The sequence below is a fragment of the Chiloscyllium plagiosum genome, unplaced genomic scaffold, assembly GCF_037043375.1.
Source record: "Chiloscyllium plagiosum isolate Xiang-an unplaced genomic scaffold, Cpla_swu_hap1 HiC_scaffold_8, whole genome shotgun sequence".
Classification (NCBI taxonomy): domain Eukaryota; kingdom Metazoa; phylum Chordata; class Chondrichthyes; order Orectolobiformes; family Hemiscylliidae; genus Chiloscyllium; species Chiloscyllium plagiosum.
The window spans coordinates 27,465,942-27,484,810 of record NW_028270146.1 but is presented as its reverse complement, the minus strand read 5'-3'; the positions used below and the strand labels follow the sequence as shown (position 1 = coordinate 27,484,810).

At 47.2% G+C, this 18,869-nt stretch overlaps 1 protein-coding gene across 3 annotated transcripts in view; it reads right to left on the bottom strand.

Annotated features, from left to right (window-relative positions):
* The window catches only part of LOC122553415 (protein phosphatase 1 regulatory subunit 37), a 266,984-nt gene that overhangs the window by 188,942 nt on the left and 59,173 nt on the right, over positions 1-18,869 (bottom strand). For all 3 annotated transcript variants that reach the window (XM_043697155.2, XM_087989667.1, XM_087989666.1), the window contains 2 exons: positions 10,891-10,991; positions 8,017-8,136 (listed from right to left, as the gene is read on the bottom strand). In XM_043697155.2, coding sequence (XP_043553090.2) covers positions 8,017-8,136; positions 10,891-10,991 — 221 coding nt within the window. The remainder of the gene's footprint in view (positions 1-8,016; positions 8,137-10,890; positions 10,992-18,869) is intronic.

Here is an 18,869-nt window from a genome sequence, read left to right as displayed (position 1 = left end):
GTTAGTGCCCGGTGTGGGAGTGAGGGTTATTTCCCCGGTGTGAGAGTGGGGGTTAGTGCCACCGTGGGGGAGTGGGGGTTAGTGCCCGCTTTGGGAGTGGGGGTTAGTGCCCCGCTTTAGGAGTGGGGATTAGTGCCCCAGTGTGGGAGTGGGGTTTATTCCCCCGGTGCGAGAGTGGGTGTTAGTGCCCAAGTGTGGGAATAGGGCTTAGTGTCCCGGTGTGGGAGAGGGGGTTAGTGCCCCCGTGTGAGAGTGGGGGTTAGTGCCCCCGTGTGGGAGTGGGGGTTAGTGCCCCGGTGTGAGAGTGGAGGTTAGTGCCCCGCCGTGCAAGTGGGGTATGGTGCCACTGTGTGGGAGTGGGGATTAATGCCCCGGTGCGGGAGTGGGTGCTACTGCCACGGTATGGGAGTGGGAGTTAGTGCCCCCCTGTGAAAGTGGGGGGTAGTGCGCTCGTGCGGGTTAGTGCCCAAGTGTGGGAATAGGGCTTAGTTTCCCGGTGTGGGAGTGGGTATTAGTGCCCCGGTGTAAGAGTAGGGGTTAGTGGCCCGGTGTGGGAGTGGGGGTTAGTGCCCTGCTGTGGGAGTGGGTGTTAGTGCCCTGGTGTGGGAATGGGGGTTAGTGCCCCTGTGCGGGAGTGGGGGTTAATGCCCCACTGTGGGAGTGGGGGTTAGTGCCCTGCTGTGGGAGTGGGGTTTAGAGTCCCGGTGTGGGAGTGGGGTTTAGTGCCCAGGTGTGGGAGTGGGGTTTAGTGCCCAGGTGTGGGAGTGGGGGTTAGGGCCTTGGTGTGGGAGTGGGGGTTAGTGCCCCAGTGCGGGAGTGGGGGCTAATGCCCTGCTGTGGGAGTGGGGGTTAGAGCCCCGGTTGGAGTGGGTGTAAATGCCTTGGTGTGGGAGTGGGGGTTAGTGCTCCGTTTGGAGTGGAGGTAAATGCCCCGGTGTGGGAGTGGGGTTTAGTGCCCTGGTGTACGAGTGAAGGTTAGTGTCCCGACGTGCAAGTGGGGTATGGTGCCACTGTGTGGGAGTGGGGATTAATGCCCCGGTGCGGGAGTGGGGGCTACTGCCACGGTATGGGAGTGGGGGTTAGTGCCTAGGTGCGGATTGGGAGTTAGTGCCCGGTGTGGGAGTGAGGGTTATTGCCCCGGTGTGAGAGTCGGGGTTAGTGCCGGTGTGGGGGTTAGTGCCCACTTTGGGAGTGGGGGTTAGTGCCCCACTTTAGGAGTGGGGTTTATTCCCCCGGTTCGGGAGTGGGGGTTAGTGCCCCAGTATGGGAGTTGGTGTTAGTCTCCCGGTGCGGGAGTGGGGTGATAGTGCCCTAGTGTGAGAGTGGGGGGTAGTGCCCTGGTGCGGGAGTGGGGGTAGCGCCCAAGTGTGGGAATAGGGCTTTGTGTCCCGTTGTGGGAGTGGGGATTAGTGCCCCGGTGTGGGAGTGGGGGTTAGTGCCCCGGTGTGGGAGTGGGGGTTAGTGCCCTGGTGTGGGAATGGGGGTTAGTGCCCAGGTGTGGGAGTGGGGTTTAGTGCCCCTGTGTAGGAGTGGGGGTTAGGGCCTTGGTGTGTGAGTGGGGGTTAGTGCCCCAGTGCGGGAGTGGGATTTAATGCCCTGCTTTGGGATTGGGGGTTAGAGCCCCGGTAGGAGTGGGGGTAAATGCCTTGGTGTGGGAGTAGGGGTTAGTGCCCCGGTTGGAGTGGAGGTAAATGCCCCGGTGTGGGAGTGGGATTTAGTGCCCCGGTGTGCGAGTGGAGGTTAGTGCCCCGGGGTGCAAGTGGGGTATGGTGCCACTGTGTGGGAGTGGGGATTAGTGCACCGGTGCGGGAGTGGGGGCTACTGCCACGGTATGGGAGTGGGGGTTAGTGCCTTGGTGCGGGATTGGGAGTTAGTGCCCGGTGTGGGAGTGAGGGTTATTGCCCCGGTATGAGAGTGGGGGTTAGTGCCACCTTGGGGGAGTGGGGGTTAGTGCCCGCTTTGGGAGTGGGGGTTAGTGCCCCACTTTAGGAGTGGGGGTTAGTGCTCCGGTGTGGGAGTGGGGTTTATTCCCCCGGTGCGCGAGTGGGGGATAGTGCCCCAGTGTGGGGGTGGGGGTTAGTGCCCCAGTGCGGGAGTGGGGGTTAGTGCCCCCGTCTGAGAGTGGGTGTTAGTGCCCCTTTGTGAGTGTGGGGGTTAGTGCCCCAGTGTGGGGGTGGGGGTTAGTGCCCCAGTGTGGGAGTGGCGGTTAGTGCCCCAGTATGGGAGTGGGGGTTAGTGCCTAGGTGCGGGATTGGGAGTTAGTGCCCGGTGTGGGAGTGAGGGTTATTGCCCCGGTGTGAGAGTCGGGGTTAGTGCCGGTGTGGGGGTTAGTGCCCACTTTGGGAGTGGGGGTTAGTGCCCCGCTTTAGGAGTGGGGTTTATTCCCCCGGTTCGGGAGTGGGGGATAGTGCCCCAGTATGAGAGTGGGTGTTAGTGCCCCAGTGTGGGGGTGGGGGTCAGTGCCCCAGTGCAGGAGTGGGGGAAAGTGCCCCAGTGTGGGAGTGGCGGTTAGTGCCCCAGTATGGGAGTGGGTGTTAGTGTCCCGGTGCGGGAGTGGGGGGATAGTGCCCCAGTGTGGGAGTAGGGGTTAGTACCCCAGTCCGGGAATGGGGGTTAGTACCCCCGTGTGGGAGTGGGCATTAGTGCCCCGGTGTGGGAGTGGGCGTTAGTCCCCCGGTGTGAGAGTGGGGGTTTATGCCTGGTGTGGGAGTGGGGGTTTGTGCCCCAGTGTGGGAGTGGGCGTTAGTGCCCCAGTGTGGGAGTGGGGGATAGTGCCCCAGTGTGGGAGTGGGGGATAGTGCCCCAGTGTGGGAGTGGCGGTTCGTGCCCCAGTATGGGAGTGGGTGTTAGAGTCGCTGTGCAGGCGGGAAGGTATAGTGCCCCAGTGTGAGAGTGGGGGGTAGTGCGCTGGTGCGGGAGTGGGGGTTAGTGCCCAAGTGTGGGAATAGGGGTTAGTGCCCCTGTGCGGGAGTGGGGGTTAGTGCCCTGGTGTGGGAATGGGGGTTAGTGCCCCGCTTTAGGAGTGGGGTTTATTCCCCCGGTTCGGGAGTGGGGGATAGTGCCCCAGTATGAGAGTGGGTGTTAGTGCCCCAGTGTGGGGGTGGGGGTCAGTGCCCCAGTGCAGGAGTGGGGGAAAGTGTCCCAGTGTTGGAGTGGCGGTTAGTGCCCCAGTATGGGAGTGGGTGTTAGTGTCCCGGTGCGGGAGTGGGGGGATAGTGGCCCAGTGTGGGAGTAGGGGTTAGTGCCCCAGTCCGGGAATGGGGGTTAGTACCCCCGTGTGGGAGTGGGGGTTAGTGCCCGGTGTGGGAGTGGGCGTTAGTCCCCCGGTGTGAGAGTGGGGGTTTATGCCTGGTGTGGGAGTGGGGGTTTGTGCCCCAGTGTGGGAGTGGGCGTTAGTGCCCCAGTGTGGGAGTGGGGGATAGTGCCCCAGTGTGGGAGTGGGGGATAGTACCCCAGTGTGGGAATGGGGGTTAGTGCCCCTGTGCGGGAGTGGGGGTTAGTGCCCTGGTGTGGGAATGGGGGTTAGTGCCCCGGTGTGGGAGTGGGGGTTAGTGCCCCCGTGTGGGAGTGGGGGTTAGTGCCCCCGTGTGGGAGTGGGGGTTTGTGCCCGGTGTGGGAGTGGGGGTTAGGTCCCTGGTGTGTGAGTGGGGGTTAGTGCCCTGGTATGGGAATGGGGGTTAGTGCCCCAGTGCGGGAGTGGAGGTTAATGCCCTGCTGTGGGAGTGGGGGTTAGTGGCCTTCTGTAGAAATGGTGGTTAGTGCCCCAGTGTGGGAGTAGGGGTTAATGCCCCGGTGTGTGAGTGTGGGTAAGTGCCCGGTGTGGGAGTGGGGTTTAGTGCCACTGTGTGGGAGTGGGGATTAGTGCCCCGGTGCGAGAGTGGGGGCTATTGCCCTGGTGCGGGATTGGGAGTTAGTGTCCGGTGTCTGAGTGGGGGTTAGTGCCCCGGTGTGCGAGTGGGGGTTAGTGCCCTGGTGTGGGAGTGGGGGTTTGTGCCCGGAGTGGGAGTGGGTGTTAGTGCCCCGGTGTGAGAGTGGGCGTTAGTCCCCCGGTATGAGAGTGGGGGTTTATGCCCGGTGTGGGAGTGGGGATTTTGCCCGGTGTGGGAGTGGGCGTTAGTGCCCCGGTGTGAGAGTGGGGATTAGTGCCCCAGTATGGGAGTGTGGGTTAGTGCCCGGTGTGGGAGTGGGGGTTTGAGCCCGGTGTGGAAGTTAGGGTTTGTGCACGTGTGGGAGTAGGTGTTAGTGCCCCGGTGTGAGAGTGGGGATTAGTGCCCCGGTGTGGGAGTGCAGTTAGTGCTCTGGTGTGGGAGCAGAGGCAGTGGCCAGCATTCAGACCACGTGGAGGCCCTCTGCCGCTGAGTGCCCTTAGAGAGAGACTGGGATGTTTATCTTTTTAACTTTGCTTCTTGTTTTTCTGACCTATGGTTACACTGTGTATCGCTGTAATGTAACATTCCTCCTTCATTTCTCCATTATGTAACTATGGATTGTTCCTAGGTACCTGTATACCTGAGATGGTGCCACATGTTGTTGACATTGTTTCACTGTTATTAATCTTGTAACTGCAGAAGCTATACCAAGGTGCATTTGTACCTAAGATTGCGATGTACATAGGACAATAAAGCTAATTCAACTCAATTGATGATCTCACCATACATGTGAACAATGGATGACAATTCTAAGATAGACAGAAGAAAGCATCTTTCAATATTGAGTCAGGGCAGTGGACAAAGAACTGAGCAGCAATCCCAAGATTGCCTCCTGATTACCCAATTGAAGATGGCAGTCAAAAAGACTGGTAAACCAGGAACCTTGCAAAAGTAGGTCAGGCATAATTTGGAAGTTCCAAGAGGCAACAGGGTCAAAGTTTAAATATTTCCCCCTTTTAATCTAGAATAGTGTTGGAGAACTGGGAACAAGGAGCAACCCAGACTTGGAAGAACAGGGGTGCATGTTCATGTAGATTCAGAGATCTCCAGGTAGAATAATTCAAGGCTGACTTCACAACTGGGAGGACTTTGAATTTGACTTGCTTGGAACTTTGCTTGACAAAGTTGACAGACGTGAGACTTTGTGTAGGAGACAACCAGATTGCTGAAGGCTGTGAAAATGGGGAAGCTGCGGTGGACAGTTATTTTCTTAAGCGGTTGATGCTTGACGTGATAGAAGATGGATAAAGCAGCTAGGAGGAGGAGGGAATGGTATCAGTGCCAATGCTCCAGAAGTGGAAGTCAGCAGATTGGCAGCAGGATTAATCTGAGCATGATGGAGTCACAAATCATAATGCCAAACGAGATCGTTTCAGACTTGTTGAAGCTGACCTAGACAATACTTTCACCCATTCAGCATTTAACAGCAGTCTGATTGTACAGCTACAACCCAGAAGTGAATGGTGAAGTGATGTAATTGCATAAACTGAGTGTGCATGGAAGATGAGAGTCTACTTAAGATTAGTCTCACTGATGACTAGTGAAAAAAATGATGATTTGGAGTGAACTGAGGATGAAAGTCACCATAATCCCAGAGGTGCACTGGATGCTCCCTCATTGGAGAGATGACTGGTGTTCAATTTAATCTGAGGACCACCATGTCTCAGGTGATGGACAGGGTTAAGAAGGTACTATCTTTATGGTGAACTGAGGATGCAGCATGAGGACAAATCAGAGGTGATCATTTGGGCATAGAAAAACAAAATGCAGTGAACTGCTTCAAGATAAATATGAGAACAACTGCAAGTCAAAGAGTCACACTTGTGTGGTGCAAGGCTTTTAATAATGTCCCAATAGTAAAAGTAGCAAAAGTAAGAGTCCATGGGATCAAAAGAGAGTTGGCAAATTGGATCCAGAACTGACTGTGTGGCAGGAATCACAGTGTAATGGTCAAGGAATATTTTTTGTGACTGGAAGGTTATGTCCAGTGGTATTCCATTCTGTTCAGTGTTGAGATCCTTGCTGTTTTTTGGCATTTATAAATAATTTGGAGTTGAATGTAGGAGGGTTGATTTGTAGATGATAAGAACATTAGTGTGGTGGTAAATCGTGAGAAGGATAGCTTTAGCTTACAGGAGAACATAGATGCTCTGACCAGATGGGCTGCTCAGTAGCAAATGGATTTCAAAATGGAAATTGATGAGGTGATTGGGCAGGCCAAACAGACAAGAGAACACTTGACAAACGGTAATACAGTGGGGGCCACTGAGGATCAGAGTGATATGTCCGCCTCACCTTAAGATGGTAGAGAAAGTGGTTAAGACAGTGTATGGGATACTTGCCTTTATTATTAGCCATGACATAAAGTTTAAGCACAGTGGGGTTATTCTGGAACTGTATAAATTAGGTCACAGCTAGAGTATTGTGTTCAGTTCTGGAATCCACATTATAGGGGGAATGCAGAGAAGATTTACCAAATTAAGCCTTAGTTATAAAGAGAGATTGGATAGAATTGGGTTGGTTTCCTCGGAGCAGAGGAGATTGCAGAGTCATGATTCAGATTTATAAAATTATAAGGGGCATAACTTGAATAGACAGGAAGAGATTCTTTTTTCCTTTGTTGGAAGGATTAATGACTGGGTCCATAGATTTACGATAAAGGGAAGGAGGTTTAGATGAGATGTGAGGAAAAAGAATATCACCCAGAAGGGTGGTGGGAATCTGGACTCATTGCCTGTAAGGATAGTTGAAACTCTGAAGACATGTAAGAAGTATTTAGATATGCAGTTGCAATGCCAAGGCACACATGGCAATGCACTATGTGCTGGAAAATGGTCTGAGAATAGTTAAGTGGTTGTTTCTGACCAGCACAGAACTGAAGGGCTGAAGGGCCTTTTTCTATGCTGTAGACATCCTTGACTCACTGAGAGAAAAAGGGAGAGCGAAAAGGAAAGAAGGAAAAAGAGAAAGAAAGAGATAGAGAAAGAAAAAGAAAGAGAATGAATTTGTGAACTGTGTCAAAAGAATTGTTTTGCATTTATATGCACCTGTCACATCCAAAGAACATCCCAAAGCACTTCACAATTAATGAAGCATCTTGGAAGTGTCCGAGAGAAATGGCAACCCATTTGCTAACAGCTGTCTCCCACAGCCAGTAATGATATTGATCAGATAAAAAAATGTTGTTGTGATGTTGATTGAGGAATATTTATGGCCAAAACAACAAAGATAACTCCCTTTCTCGTCTTTGAAATTATGCCAACGTTTCCTTAACATGTGTTGAGAGAGCTGTAGTTTGACATCTGATCTAAAAGCCAGTGCCTTGAGTGCTTTCTCAGTATTTTATTGGAATTTCAGCCTTGATTTTTGTGCTTACATTCTTGATTTTTTTTTGTTTTATTCACTTGTGGGATGTGGGCGTCACTGGCTGAGCCAGAACTTTGTTGCCCGTCTCTAATAGCCATTGAGAAGGTGGTGGTGAGCTGCCCTCTTGAACCGCTGAAGTCCACAAATTGATTTTGAATACATAATGTTCTGATGCAGAGGCGTTTGTGCTATCAGCTGAACCAGATCTAACAACACCCTAACATCATTGAGAACTAAGGGGGAACTAGTGAGGCAGTGTTACACTGTCATTTCTTCTATATTACACTTCAAGGATGCTTCACTGAGTATAAAGTACTTTGGAACATTCTTTAGATGTTAGTGATGCATACAAAGGTAAAACATTTTTCTTTTCACAGTTCACAATTTCATTCTCTTCTGCTTTTCTTTCTTTCATGGTCTTATTGTTGGCTTGTATTTGCTGCGAGATAACCAGAAATTAATTTGAACAGGGATTGGTGAATGAAATGACCATATAGCATTATGATCGTAATGAGCGATGGAGCAGGACTCGAAGGGCCAAATGGCCTACTTCTACTCCTATTTTCTACATTTCTATGTAGTTGAGTGGGATGGATGTCTTCAAGGATTGAATTAAAAATAAATGTGCTCGACAAGAATGACCAAATATATTCCACAAAACTGATCAAGAGTTTTCTCTAAAAACATCACAAAACATAAGAGAAATATAAAGTGCCATTACCTTCCTAATCAGCTGAGCTGCTGCCACCCAGCCTCTGCTTCCAATATGTTTGGTGAAGGAGATGTTGAGATGTACTGCTGAGTCATAGTATTCCATTATATCAAACAATGCTGAAGCCCCCTGTAATCAATTTATTAGCACATTAATCAGAGACGTGAATACTTTAAACATCTGTTTCTACTGGACTATAACTTTCTTTATTGGGTTGTAAATTTGAGTTGCATTGTTCCTTATGGACATAGACACCAACTGGTAGTGCAGTGCCTTGTAAGAGCATAACAACTAGAATCAGTACAATGTAGAAGCAGGCTATTTGGTCCAATGAGTTCACACTGACCCTCCGAAGAGTATCCCACTCAGACCCAGCCACCTCCCCAATCCCAATAACCCAGCATTTCCCATTACCTAACCTGTACATTCCTGGATACAGACAATGTAGCATGGCCAATCCACCTAACCTCCACAGTTTGGACATTGGGAGGGAACCAGAGCACCTAGAGGAAACCCATGTAGACACAGGGATCTGTGTGCAAGTTCCACACAGACAGTTGCCCAAGGGTGAAATCTAACTCAGGTCTCTGGCACTATAAGCCACCTGTGCTAACCACTGTGCCACCAGGAGCAGGAGTTGGCAATTCAGCCCCTTGAGCCTGCTCTACCATTCAGTACAATCATGGCTGATCAGGAAATTCAAAGATGCAAATATTCATTTGTTCTGAGTTAGTTGATTTCAGATAATGGAATTTAAAATTGGCAGGTTTCCATAGTGGGTGGTTGATCCATAAAGTAAGGGAAGTAGGAATAAGTAATTAAGCTTTTTGGGTTCTGTCATCTGTTTGCTGCCCTGGCAATTATTTCTTAACCCTTCTCCCAGTCCAACAGCAGACTATAATGGAAAGTGTGAATATTTCTCAGAGCTTTGCTAATAAAGCTGACTAAAGGAATAGTACTGGCATCAGCTGAGGGTTACTTTAATGGATGGAAGTCTTCTGTTAGAACACTTTCAACAGCCTTGCCCAAAGAAAACAGCCTAGATTTTTAAATCTTAATTTCTCATGCCGCTGAATGACATAGATAGAATTTCTTAATAATCGTTCAAATATGGTGGAGGTTATATGCAACAGTTCATTTTGCAGTGAAGGATCAAGTATGCGATTGTAATTGGAATCTCTTCAATCCATGTCCTAAGAATGCTTTAGGTAGGATTTGCAGGCAATGTCCTGTGTATTAACTACACCTGTGGTGTCAAATAAAAATAAATTTATCTCTGTACAGCATGCTCCACCATGTGGAGCCTTGCTATATTGTGAAAACTCTTCGTGTAATTTTCAATTTCAAACATTTTGCCCTTGGGCTGTATACCTGTCATGGGACATACACTGTAAACATTAAGATTATTAAAATTGTATTAATTCACCTCAAATACAAACAAGTTGAATTTTATCACACTTTCTATAATTTTCAGGTCCATGTGCTTTTACAAATTCTAAGAATAAAGTAGAGGGCCACCTGTGGTGTCAAATCTAATACATTCAGCCATCTATCAAAAACTCTTCATTTCAAAATAACTGGTTTCATCTCTAATACTACTTGTTTGGTCACTGCTTATTTATTCACAGTCACAACTGTTCACATAATTTGGATTGCCAATTGTAATATTTCAAAATTTGTGATTGAAACTGACCTGATTATGAAGTTGTTATGAGGATGATGCACGAAAGCTTTAAGAGACTTGGACGGGCTATTGAATTGGTTGAAGTGAGGAGGAATATCTTCACTAGGAGGATGGTAAATGTTGGGAATTCTCCACCATCCAGTGATCCATGGAAGCTCAGCATGTTCAAGATAGAATCAATAGATTTCTGAAGACTCAGGGCATCAACGGATATGAAGGATAGTACAGAAAGTGGCACTGAGGCAGATGATCAACCTTAATTGTATGGTAGAGCAGGTTAAATAGGCTGAATGGTCTATTTGTGTTTCTATGTTCCCAAGTCATTGCTTTTCACGCTGTGCACAGAATCACAGATATTTCAAGTTAAGCAATATGAATCAATAGCAGTCGCTTTAGAACGTCTTACCAGCAGAAACAAGTGATTTGCTCACAAAAATAAGACAAACATTGGAGTTCCCTCAGTAGTTCCAACATCCAATGTCAGTACTTTTAGAATTTTTAAAGTTCATACCTAAGATGTGGGCATCATGCACAAATGTAACTTTATATCTCATGCTTACTTGCACTTAAGAAGCTGGCAGGGAGATTTTTCTTGAATCACTGCAGAATGTGAAGATAGTCCTCCCTTGTTGGAGAGACTAGACAGGGGGACATTGTATTAAACTAAGGAGTATCCTATTTTTGACAGAGATGAGGGATTTCTTTTCACTCAGAGGACCTCTGGTCCTTACATTTCTCTTCCTCAGAGAGTAATAGAAGCCAGGTCATTAAATATTTTTAAGATTGTGTTAGATACATCCTCAACTGACAAGGGAGTCGGGTGGTGATAGACAGGAAAGTGGAATTGAGACCACTATCAGACCAACCATTTGTTGAGATGAAATAGTGGAATAGGTTGGAAGGCCCGAAAGGCCTATTCCCATCGCTAATTTTCATGTTTGTATACTCGCACAGTGTTGTTCGTTCCAAGACTTTGAACCAATAATGATAAATTATAATGGAGTGGAGATATATGTGTAAGTGTGGACGAGGATGTGAAATTCTGTGGATTACTGAGGGAAGTCCTGACATGAAGGGCACAGTGGGAGATGAATGTTAAGCTGTGCTCATGCTGAATGAATTCACAGCAATGACTTCATTTTATTCCCTGTGGCAGATTTACCAGCGTTGGTCACAGCAAATTCTATTGGTACCCTTACATTTTCATCCAGCTTCACCCACTCCAAGTTAATCAGTTTAAACTGCATCCGTTTGAAGATCTCTTCAAGGGCCTCACAACTTTCATAGTCTAACTTTTCACCTGGAAAACAAATATCTTTAGTTTTATTAAAGATGGAAGGGATAGACTTCTACAAAATATTATAAGGTTAATTCAAAACAAATACCCACGAGATGTTGTGATTCCTAAATTCCCCTTGTTATGGCTTCTGTAAACAAGGGCAATAAACTAATGTCAGTTAACGTCAAAATCTGAGGCAGCTTTATACACACAATGAAATGAATTGTAACTGCTCTAAACCAGGGCACTTTGCACCTCTTACTGTTGTTCGACAAATCGCTGTCCTTTATTTAGACTGGATTGAAATTGAGACTCCTGGAGTAAAAAGACAATATTCTGGCATTGGCATTCAGGAACGATTATATAATATCTGCATCAGTCTCAATTTAACCCTCTGTAAGGATCTAACTTAAGGAATAGAAGCTGTTGTATCTTAATCAACTGTACAGTACCAATTATTTGCGAGACCCTCTTTTTGTACGATATTCATTAAAGTAGATTTTCATCACTTCCTGCTTGATAGAGGTCTTTCCTCACTGTAATGGGAAGTAGAAGATCTTAACATTAGAAATTAACACAAGAACATTTCAACGCTTCTTGTCAGCCATCATCACAGCATCCAAAGTGTATGGGAAGGCTATCTTTATCCTTTGGGCTGAATGGGTTGTGAACCTGGTCTTGGAGAAAGGTGAGATCACGGCAGGATTTCATGTGACAGCCGGGAAAGGTGAGTTCAGGGGTTGTGCCCATCTCTCTCAGTCTGAAGGACAGCAGCCTCCAGCATGTTCTACTCCTTCTGATGGCCGGACTTCATCAGCTTGGCCCTGGAGGAGGTGATTGAGAAAGCCTTCACTGTGCTCCATGCCTATCTTGCCTTCTGGACTGTGGATCATATGCACAGTCACTTATGTAAGGAGGAGACTGGAGGCCATTGTTGTGACCAGCAGGAGGAACCACTCCCTGGAGGAGAAGGATTTTGTCACTGGCAGAGTGAAGTACTGAATCTTGCTGAGAGGGAGTCGTCAGCATCTCAGCCCCCTCCCACCCAGTCACAAGCTGTGGGTGTTGGGGGTCATGGTTCATGACCTGTCAAGTCAGTTGCCTCGAGAGATGCAGTGGGTCCTCCAACTGCTGAACTACCATCTATTCCCCAGGGACAATGAAGGCCACAATGTTGTTACTGTTAGGCTTAACGAATCATCAGGTGGCAGTGAAGAGGGATTGATTTCCACATGGAGTAAGTCCTTACGGCTGGACGGTTTGACCGTGGAGTTCTTCAAGGTATGCTGGTTCCTTGAGGAATGTTTTGCACCCTGAGAGTTGCTCCTTTTGTGGCAATGGGCCAGTCACTATTTACATAAAAACTGGCATCCAGTCTCCCTCCTCACTTACGACATTTGTGGTCGGGTGTTGTCATTTCACAGCGGATTAGATGATCCACCCTGACCAGCTGTGCACTTTTACGGGCCAGGGGATCCACAACAAAACCAGGAGGAGGGGTCAAAGGGATCAGCTGGTACCATGACGTGGAGTCCACCAGTTGCTTTATGACCAGCACTTGGCTCCTGTACGATAGCACTCAGAACAGTCCTGTCCAGTGATATCGGCAAGCCAAGATTTTAGCCTCCAGCTCCTGCCAATTTGCCAGCCAGGATTCCTGGCTGAGGGGGAGGCCACATGGAGGAGATGGGTGGAACCTGATCCACAATTCCCAGAGCTGCCTAGTCTGATGAGTGCCTTCCTGTCCATCATTTAGGAGAAGGTGTTTGACAGGCTGAACCACGAGTATTTATTCGGGACTCTGCAAACACTCGGGTTCGGAACGCATCATCTGAATCTTACTTCTGGACACCACTGCAGAGTGTCTGATTAAAGGTAAAGGGTTCTTCACAGTGCCCCTTCTTTTTATGAGATAAGTATGTCAGGGCTGCCCCTTGTTGGCCAGCAGTATTCCCTGTGCCCACACCTCCCCCCTCACTTCCCTCCAAGGCCCCAAGGAATCCTTCCATATCCGTCACAAATTCACCTCCACCTCCACACACATCATTTACTGCATCCGCTGCACCCGATGTGGCCTCCGCTACATTGGGGAGACAGGCCACCTACTTGTGGAACGTTTCAGAGAATACCTCTGGGATACCCGCACCAACCAACCCAACTGCCTGTGGCTGAACATTTTAACTCCCCCTCCCACTCCCCCTAGGACATGTAGGTCCTTGGCCTCCTCCATCGCCAAACCATGGCAACACGACGCCTGGAGGAAGAGCGCCTCATCTTCCGCCTAGGAACCCTCCAACCACAAGGGATGAATGCAGATTTCTCCAGCTTCCTCATTCCCCCCACCCCCCACCTTATCTTAGTCCCAACCCTCGGACTCAGCACTGCCTTCTTGACCTGCAATCTTCTTCCCGACCTCTCCATCCCCATCCTCTCTCCGCCCTATCACCTCACCTTAACCTCCTTCCACCTATCGCATTCCTAACGCCCTTCCCCCAAGTCCCTCCTCCCTACCTTTTATCTTAGCCTGCTTGTCACACCCTCCTCATTCCTGAAGAAGGGCTTATGCCCAAAATGTCGATTCTCCTGCTCCTTGGAAGCTGCCTGACCTGCTGCGCTTTTCCAGCAACACATTTTTCAGCTCTGATCTCCAGCATTGCAGTCCTCACTTTCTCCATCTCTTTACTGCACATAGAGGATGTTTTTGTACAGTCTGCTGCTGCACACTCTCCACCTTGAAACTTACATCCACTGTCTAGATCTGTCTTGGCTAATTGGCTGCCGGGTGGCAGGGATCGGCAATGGAAGGCTCTCTACGCAGAAGACCTCCCTCTTTCTACTGTGTACCTGCAGATTGTGATGGTTTATGGGCTCCCAGCCCGACTGTATACTTTTTCGGCTCAATGGAGTTGGTAGATTTGCACTCCCTTTCTGAAAAGCCTTCTATTGTGATTTTGGTTGCACTTCAGCCCCACACTCCTGATCTTTAGGCATCTGGTGTAGAGGCATGTGGGCAGATCAGACGATTTCCTGTGGGCCTGGTTATAAACAGGGCCAGGCAGTGGGTTGTGGAGGGGGTCATTTCTGCTGACTGTCTCCCACTCTCCCTAACTTTTCCTCCGTCCTTCATCCTTGATGCCTTGCATTACCCATAATGGGTTCTGCATGGAAATATTGAATTGGATACACAGGTGTTTTTACTGGTGATGGATAATCGTTCAAAAAAAGCAAGAAGGAAGAAAAAGATTACAGTGATTTTGGTGATAGGAATGTCACACAGTTGTGTGTGATAACACTTCACAACAATATCCAACCTGATCTATGTTTCCGAAAGGACTGGTCTGTCAAACGCTTTCCTGTCCCTCGATCAGGAAAGGATGGATTTGAAAGGGTGAATTATGAGTGTTTATTTGAAACTCTGTTAGCATTCAGGTCCAGGACAGAGCTCACCATCCAGATCTGATTAAAGGGTCTGATTAAAGTTAATGAGTTCCTGACAGTGTTGCTTTGCTTTGGGAGAGGAATGCATTCCAGCTTGTCTGACCACCTGTATTCCTTGTGCATGAAGCCTTTCCTGTGACTTTTGTGGTGGAGGCTGTTAGGATTGGCTTTGCGTGGCTGAGCACGGTGGGTGGTTCTTTCAACTGATGACGTGCTCCTCACATTCCAGACCTCTTGGCACAAAGGGAGGCTGACGATTTCTAAAAAGGCCATTCTTCTCCAAATGCAAGTAAATCCTGTCCCTCAGATTTTTCCTCCCACTGATGTGGCTCTGATGTGGCACTGATGTAAGGCTCACCAACCTATAATTTCCTGGATTATCCCTGTTGCTCTTCTTAAACAAAGAAGCATCATTGACTATTCCCCAGTCTTCTGGGACCTCACCTGTGGCTAAAGAAGATGCAAAGATTCCTGTCAAGGCCCAGCAATCTCCTCCCTTGCCTCCCTCAACATTCAGGGTCGACCCAGTCACACCCTGGGGACTTACTTACCCGAATATTTTTCAAGATATCCAACATCTCCTCCTTCTTAATAACAGCATACCCCTCCCTAATCCTACCATCATCCATATCCTTCTCCTTGGTGAATATTGATGCAAAGTATTTGTTAAGGACCTCACCCACTTCCTCTGGCTTCATGCATAAGCTACCTCCTTTGTCATTGAGTGGACCTGCCTTTTCACTAGCTGCCCTCTTGCTCCTATTATACATGTAAAATGCCTACTGGAGTCTATTTAATTGTACTTGCCAAGGACATTTCATGGATTCTTTTAGCCCTCCTAATTCCTTGTTTAAGTTCTTTCCTGCTTCCTTTACATTCCTCAATGGCCTTGTTTGATTTCAATTTCCTAAACGTTATAAACGTTTAGGAAATTCAGGCAGCTCCTGAATTGGCATGTGCATAAAGACCCTCAAAACGCTTACAGATGCACCATTGAAAACCTTCTGTCCAGGTGCATAATAGCCTGGTGTTGCAACTACTCTGCTCAGGACTATAAGAATCTATACAAGATGGTGTGCACAATCCAGACCATCACAGAAGCCAACCTTCCATCCACGGCCTCCACTTACACGTCCAGGTGCTGCAGAAAGGCTGCCAACATCATCAAAGACCCATCCCACCCTGGTAATGCTCTCCTGCAATCTCTTCTGTCTGGCAGAAGATACAGAAGCTTGAACACATGCATCAACAGGTTCAAGAACAACTTCTTCCCTGCTGTTTTTTAATTGATGAATGGACTCTCTAACTTCAAATAATGCTGAGAGAGGGTCATGTCATTATGTGGCTAGTTGATGTTCATGTATCCTGGTGGCTAGGTTTCTGCCTGATTGTCCAATGTAGTGTTTGTTACAGTCCTTGCACGGTACTTTGTAAACAACACTAGTTTTGTTTGTTGTCTGAATAGGGTCTTTCAAGTTCATTAGCTGCTGTTCTAGTGTGTTGGTGAGTTTGTGGGCTACCATGATATCAAGGGGTCTGAGTAGTCTGGCAGTCATTTTCAAGGTGTCTTTAATGTAGGGGAGAGTGGCTAGAGTTTCTGGACGTGTTTTGTCTGCTTGTTTGGGTTTGCTGCTGAGAAATCTATGGACGGACAACATGACCCTCTCTCACTAATATCCTTACATACGGATAAGGAGGGACACCACTTCAACTGGGACAACATGTTCACCCTAGGATATGCCAAACAGAGACACACACGAGAATTCCTAGAAGCATGGCATTCTAACCAGAACTCTATCAACAAACACATTGACTTGGACCCGATTTACCACTCCCTGAGAAAAAGAAACACGAAATGGCATCACCATATGAAATGACATCACCAACCCAATGAAATCCAAACATACAAATAGAAAGCAGGAATCATTAGCAATGCTTCATCCGGAGGTTCACTGAAGATGTTACCTAGTGTGGTGACGAAACATCTGAACATGAACCTTCCAGCTCAGTGAACAAACCTACATCCAGAACCTCAACCTGAGCTACAAATCTTCTCAACACTCACTATTTCTTGTCATCCAAGGTTCCTGAATCTTGCCATCCTTATCTTTCATTCTCACAGGAACATACTGGTCCTGAACAACTAGTCTTTAAAAGATTCCCACATGTCATATGTGGATTGATCCTCAAACAGCCACCCCCAACTTAATTTCTCCAGTTACTGCCTAATACTTTTGGAATTAAAAACTGCAAGAACTGCAGATGCTGTGAACCAGAAACAACAACAGACGTTGCTGAAAAAGCTCAGCAGGTCTGGCAACATCTGTGAAGAGAAATCAAAATTATGATTTGGGTGTAGTGACCCTTCCTCAGAATCGATGGTAGCGAGAAAAATGTTGGTTTATATGTAGAAGGTAGGGTTGGGGAGGGAACCAGAAGTAAATAATGGTGGGGATAGAGTGCAGAGAGAGAAGAACAAACGTATAGACAAAGGAGTCAGTAACAATCTGGATAGGAGGGTGAATAGCCACTAATGGAGACTGTTAGTGGCTAACAATAGGTAGTGTGTAATGGTAGACTGTGTGATAACAAGACCTGGTGTGTGTGGTGGGGGCTAGGACATGGAAGAGTTCAGACCCTAAAATTATTGCACTTGATATCGAGTCCAGAGTCCTCAGGGTTCCCAAGTGGAAAATGAGGTGCTGTTCTTCCAGCTTGCATTGAGCTTTGCTGGAGCATTGCAGCAAGCCTGAGACAGAGATGTTGGCCAGGGAACAGGGTGGTGTGTTAAAGTGGCAGGCAACTGGAACCCAGGGTCTTTTTTGAGGGCAGAACGTAGATGTTCTGTGAAGCAATCACTCAACCTACGCTTTGTTTCCCCAATGTAGAGAAGACCACATTGTGAGCAGTGAATGTAATAGATGTTTGCAATTACGTTTCCCCCAGTTAAGCACTTACAGCTAAGGGCCAGTCTAAACCTTACCGATAACTATTTTAAAATGTACAGAATTATGATCACTTTTTCCAAAATGTTCTCCCACTGAAATTTCAACCACCCTTCCAAACTAATTCCCCAATACAGGGTCTAGTACGACCCATTCCTCAGTTGGACTGTCTACATATTGATTCAGGAAACCCTCCTGGATGGACACACCAAATTCTGGCCCCACTACGCTGCTAGCACTGAAGGAGTCCCTGTCAATTCTGGGGAAGTTAAATCACCCAATATCACAACGCTGTTGTTTGTAAATCTTTCCATGATCTGCTTACATAACTGTTCCTCTATTTCCCACCAGCTACTAGGAAGCCTACAGTATAAACTTATCATAGTGATTGCACCTTTTTTAATCCTTAGTTCTCCCCATATGACCTCGCTGGATTAGCCATCCAAGATGTCCTCTCTTAGTGCAGTGGTGAGATTATCTTTAATCTGTGACACAACTCCTCAACCCCTTTTCCATCCCTCTCTGTCACACCTGCAAAATCTATAAAACAATACTAATGAAGGGCTTATGCCCAAAACGTCGATTCTCTTGTTCCTCAGATGCTGCCTGACCGGCTGTGCTTTTCCAGCACCACCCTCTCGACTGCAAAATCTAAACCCTTGAACATTGAGCTGCCAGTCCAACCCTTATCTCAACCTGGTTTCTGTAATGGCTACAATATTGTGGTTCCTTGTGCTAATACAGACTCTAAGCTTATCTGCCTTATCTGTTATCCTTCTTGCATGAAAATAAATACACTTCCGACCGCCAAAATGTGTATTAAAAATGGAAAGAACTGCATATGGTATGAATCAGAAACTAAAGCAGAAATTGCTGGAAAAGCTCAGCAGGTATAGCAGCATCTGAGGAGGGAAATCAGAGTTAACATTGCGGATTGAGCGACCCTTCCTCAGAACTGACCCAAAATGTTAATTCTAATTTCTCGCCACAGATGCTGCCAGACTTGTTAAGCTTTTCCAGCAATTTCTGTTTTTGTTGCCACCATATTTATTAAACGGACCATGCCTGTTCTTCTGATTAGACGTATCTAACCTGACCGTGCCTGTTCTTCCTATAGACTCTCCACCAACTTATCCCTTTACCTTTTCTGCTATTCAATTTGACCAGCTCTGTCTTCATGCCCTCATAAATGTCTTTGTTTAGGTTTAAAGCATTAGTCTTAGATCCAAACTTTTCTCTCTCAAACGGAATGTGAAATTCAATATTATGATTATTGCTACCTTTACTATAAAGTCATTAATTATTCTTGCCTCATTAACATTTCCTGTATCTGGTTGGGTCTAAAACATGTTGGTCCAATAAACTATCCTGACAGTCTTTTGCCAAACTGGTTTAATCGAACAATATGTAATTAAAATCATCCATGATTAACAGTGTACCCTTCTGACAAGTCTCAATGATTTCATTTTTCACACTGTCCTTCTGTGAGATTGCTAATAGGGGATCTAAAAATGTA